The sequence below is a fragment of the Hordeum vulgare genome, chromosome 2H (assembly GCF_904849725.1).
Source record: "Hordeum vulgare subsp. vulgare chromosome 2H, MorexV3_pseudomolecules_assembly, whole genome shotgun sequence".
Classification (NCBI taxonomy): domain Eukaryota; kingdom Viridiplantae; phylum Streptophyta; class Magnoliopsida; order Poales; family Poaceae; genus Hordeum; species Hordeum vulgare.
Genome location: NC_058519.1, coordinates 104,485,982 through 104,490,410, shown reverse-complemented (window position 1 = coordinate 104,490,410; position 4,429 = coordinate 104,485,982). Strand labels below are relative to the sequence as shown.

At 50.3% G+C, this 4,429-nt stretch overlaps 1 protein-coding gene across 1 annotated transcript; it reads left to right on the top strand.

Annotated features, from left to right (window-relative positions):
* Positions 1–299: 299 nt before the first annotated feature.
* LOC123425363 lies at positions 300–1,954 on the top strand. Its single transcript, XM_045109050.1, has 4 exons — positions 300–666; positions 843–1,054; positions 1,310–1,382; positions 1,642–1,954. The coding sequence occupies exons 1-4, from the start codon at positions 465–467 to the stop codon at positions 1,815–1,817; spliced, it is 663 nt and encodes a 220-aa protein (XP_044964985.1). The 5' UTR covers positions 300–464; the 3' UTR covers positions 1,818–1,954.
* Positions 1,955–4,429: the final 2,475 nt, after the last annotated feature.

Here is a 4,429-nt window from a genome sequence, read left to right as displayed (position 1 = left end):
AACTTCTTTTGCAATTCCTTTGTTTTCCTTATGGCATCAAACACTCCTTACTAATCCTATGGGTTCAAATGAACATGCCACTCAAATCCTCCATTTTTTTCTATTCCTGCGTTTTAAAAATCCTGCGAATCAAAGAGGCCCTTAGCATTATTTTTTAGTGTTAATAAAATGAAATGATACGCGTCTTCTCCAGAAATCATACGATCCAAGCTTGTGGCCTTGTGGGTTGATCGGAAACATCGGTTTTTGATCCGGCGGCTCGCGTTTGTTGCAGGCCGTCAGCCACAGCAGCAGACGAGGAAACGGCTGGCTCAGAGGCGGGCAGCCATGCTGCACCGGTCTCTTCTCTTCTCCATCGGGGTGCAGATAGAGCGGCGTCGGTGCAGCGCCACCCAACCCAACCAGTGGCCAGCAACGACCCATCCACCGGAAGGCGTCGATCGGCTGCGCGGCAGACTCATCCCATGGCGACCCGGGCTCTGCACTCGCCGAGGCTCACCAGCCCGCCGCTCACGGGCCGGCATGCGGCGACGAGGTGCAAGTGCTCCGCCGCGCCGCTCTTCGCGAAGCGACTGCCACTCGTCGTCGCCTTCCCTCGCTCCGTGGCCTCCTGCTGCGCCGTGCAGGAGTCGTCGGCCGGCGCCACCGCCGCCGCCGCAACCGCTGGTACTCCCATTCGATCACTCTGCTTAATTCACTGTGGCATTAGGAAATGAGTGCTGCGATCAAGTGGTGTACGCTGTGATGATCATCCGCGCTGTTCTTGTTCATGAAGCTTTAAAAGCTTCGGATGCTGGTGCTGCCTATATCGATGTACCTGAATTTTGCGTGTTCTGACGCAGTTAGCGAGACGAAGGATGCAGACGGTGACAAGAAGGAAGCCGCAGCCGCGGAGGCCAAGCCGGCAGCCAAGCCAGCAGCGGCCAAGCCGAAGAAGGCCCCGCCAAAGCCACTGCCGGAGATGATGGAGGAAGAGATCATCCCTCCTTTGAAGACTGCGCTGGAGGCCGAGGAGGACGTGTCCCAAGTCGTGCTGACGTTCCAGAACAACACGGTGAGATCAGTGATTCATATCGACAAGCGATTGCGCGCCAGTCACAGACCCATGATACTTGTGATTTGGCATCGCTACTACACTATTACCGTGCAAGCTTTGAGTAATTAGGAACTGCTAGTACTAGGCATGGAATAGGCTCACTGCACGTTCAAGCACTTGGTTCCTCACTCTTCAGCCATCACGCAAATGCTAGCGATCTCCAATGTACTACGTTGGTGTCGTTCTGATCCTTTAGGTGTCCATGATTTGCAGTTGGAAGGCTCCTTCGTGAAGGAAGACATACCCTACTACTTCTGGGCCTTCTTCCCACAAGGAGACCTCACAGGTAAAAACTAGTAACTTTGAAACTCTTGTGTCAATAGTAGAATGCCGTTTCTCCCCGTGCATTGCAATGTTAGTTACTTGCTGAGAAAACTGTTGACATGACAATCCTTCATGACCTAGTTTGTTGTTCCTGTAAACTTCTGAAAACCTCAGCGCAAATTACTGTAATCAATCACTTTATAGCCCAAAAACTATAACAATAAAACCATCTCTAGTCTCAACTAATCTGAATTCTCACTTCAATGGGCTGACAACTGCAGGACCCAAGGGCTTTGCGATGACTTCCTACTCCATGGAGGTGAGCACCATCGAGCCGTTCCTGATCGACGAGAAGAGGGTCACTCCACAGTACGTGGTGTTCTGGGTGTATAAGAGGCTGGCCGGCCAGGGGGTCCTCCCGGTCTGGAAGGCAGAGGACCTGACTCCTGCACAGTAGTAAGTAGTAGTAACACATGCAAGATACAACATACAGGGTGATCATACGGACACAAGTTACTCTGTGTATACGATGTCCATGTCTAATTGTGAATTGAGTAAGGCTGCTGCAAAAGGTTCATCTGATTCTTTTTCTTCTGTACTCCAGCAAAAGTTCATCCGCTAGTGTCGCAGATAACCTTGATGATCATTGCTTCCCTAAGATGGTCGCCTCAACCTAAACTATATATCGTGAGCAAAGGAAATGGCTTGTTGTAATGAAAAAAGATTTTGGTACAAAACGAACATCAGATATGTTTTTAGCAGGGCATATCGGAAGTTTTTTACGGCAAATTATGCTGTCGCGAGGACGGTAATTTGCTAGCAAGCATGGCAATTCTTGGTTAAAAAACTAAGGCCCCATTTGATAACAAAATATTATAAAACTGAAGTATTGAAAACTACAATAATTTAGTCCATAGATACACAATACCACGGTTCTGTCATTACAAGGTATTTTGAAGTATTTAAAATACTTCGAACCTGTTTGTCAAGAGCCATTTGAAGCAGTTCCGAAAGGTGCACCCCTAATATTTTTTTAAATAAAACACTTCTTTTAATATAGTCATGTATCTCTTTGTACTTATCCCATTGTATAAGGGGTTTCCTGCATATGTTTCACACACACACATATATATATATATATATATATATATATATATATATATATATATATATATATATATATATATATATATATATATATATATATATATATATATATATCGGTCCATGGCCTCATTGGAATACTAAGTTTCATATTCCTAACATGGTATTAGAGCTAGGTTAATTTTTTACATGCTACAACTCTTGCGTTTGATCCATCTCGCTGGCCTCGATCTCCTACTCCCGCTCGTCTCGATCGAAGCCCGGCCTCGATCTCCAGCCCCGCTCGACGCGGCTCTGCTCCCGCTTGATCTCCTCTCGTCCCGCTCGATCAAATCAGGGGGCGCCTCGTCCCGCTCGATCGAAGGCTCGTCCCGCTCCTGGGTCTGCCCGCTTGAAGCCGCCAGCTCTCCCCGATCGAACCCCCGTCCTCGATCTCCCGCCGGCCCCCGTAGGTCTTCGTCCCAGGCCGCCGGATTCCGTCGCTGCCTTGTGGATCCCGTCGCCCCTCGCCGGATTCCAGCAGCCTCCTCCAGTCCGCCGCGGATCAGGCCGCTGCCTCGTCGTTTCTTTTGGAGTCTCCGCTCGCCTACGTGGACTCAGCCAACTCCGGTCGATCCAGCAAGCAGGGATCGATCTCCAGCAGCTACTCGTTGCGAGCTCCGCTCGATCCTCCCTCCCGGTCGCCCGATTGGATCCTGCTGGCTCTCGCGATCTGCTGCCGCCGAGATTCCTAAAAAATGTCAGCTGCATTGGGCTATGTTACCGTTCCTCGTTGTCCGGTGATTTTTGATGGCACTATCCACACCGAGTTCGTTGGCTTCATGCGCATCCATATGCGTGGTATCCGTCTATGGGGGCGTTCTTTCTGGCGAGGTCCATTGTCCGCCATGTCCGGTCCCTCCTGTGGCCCCTGCTCCGGCGACGCCACCGGTTCTTCCTGCAGATGCTATCCAGGCTGCGAAGGATGCAGCTAGGCTCACTCATGAGGCCATTATTCGTGCTTATGATGAGCAGTTCTTGACTTATGAGGAGGCTCTTCAGACTCATGGTGCTTTGTCTGTTTACACCCAGTGACTTGATGATGATGCTCGTGCTGCAGCTGTTCTCACTGTTAGTGTTTTGCCTCAGTTTGCTTCTGAGTTTCTGGGCCTTCCTACTGTCTTTGAGATATGGAACTGTCTTCGTTAGCGCTATGAGCCCACTGGTGATGCCTTATACCTCTCTATGGTCCGTCAGGAGCATGCTGTTCAGCAGGGTGACTCCAATGTTGATGATTTCTATGCACATAGTTCTGCTATCTGGCTCCAGCTTGATTCTCTCCGTAGTGCTGGTTGTCATACTTGCCCCTGGTGCCAGGTTGTACACGCCAATTTGGAGTTTCACCGTGTCTATGAGTTCTTGTCTCGGCTCGGTAAGGATTTTGAGCCCCGGCGTGCTCAGTTGTTTGCTCGTGGACGTATTACTCTCATGGAGGCGCTTTCTGAGATTCGTGATGAGGAGACTCGCTTACGTGCGGTTGGCTTACTAGAGGTTCCCTCTGTGCTCGCTGCTCAGGCTCCTTCTATGCCACCTGCTGCACCGACCCCTTCTCGCTCGAGTGCTCCGTCGCTCTTGCCCACTCCTTCTGGAGGCTTAGGCCGCCCCCATCCACATTGCGGCTACTGCAACAATGATGGTCATATTGAGTCCCAGTGCTTCCAGAAGAGGAAACACATGCGCAAGGCGCGATCATCATATTTAGGGACTTCGTCTTCTACCTCGACAGCTTCAGCCACCGCTTTGACTGAGCAGGATATTCTGAGACTTAAGCGTCTTCTTGCTGCCTCAGGTTCTTCCTCGACGGGTACTGCTGGTTCTGTGACTGAAGCTTCCCGCACTGAGCAACCACCTTCTTCACAGTCAGGTACATCCCCATGGGTTGTGGACTCCGGAGCTTCTTTTCATATGTCTTCTCATTCTTCCACT

What these genes read in the sequence shown, in the direction of transcription:
- LOC123425363 (XM_045109050.1), top strand. Translation starts at nt 465, where the DNA reads ATGGCGACCCGGGCTCTGCACTCGCCGAGGCTCACCAGCCCGCCGCTC. An exon ending in CGCCGCCGCCGCAACCGCTG is followed by an intron (nt 667 to 842) that starts GTACTCCCATTC and finishes GTTCTGACGCAG; the next exon opens with TTAGCGAGACGAAGGATGCA. An exon ending in CCCACAAGGAGACCTCACAG is followed by an intron (nt 1,383 to 1,641) that starts GTAAAAACTAGT and finishes TGACAACTGCAG; the next exon opens with GACCCAAGGGCTTTGCGATG.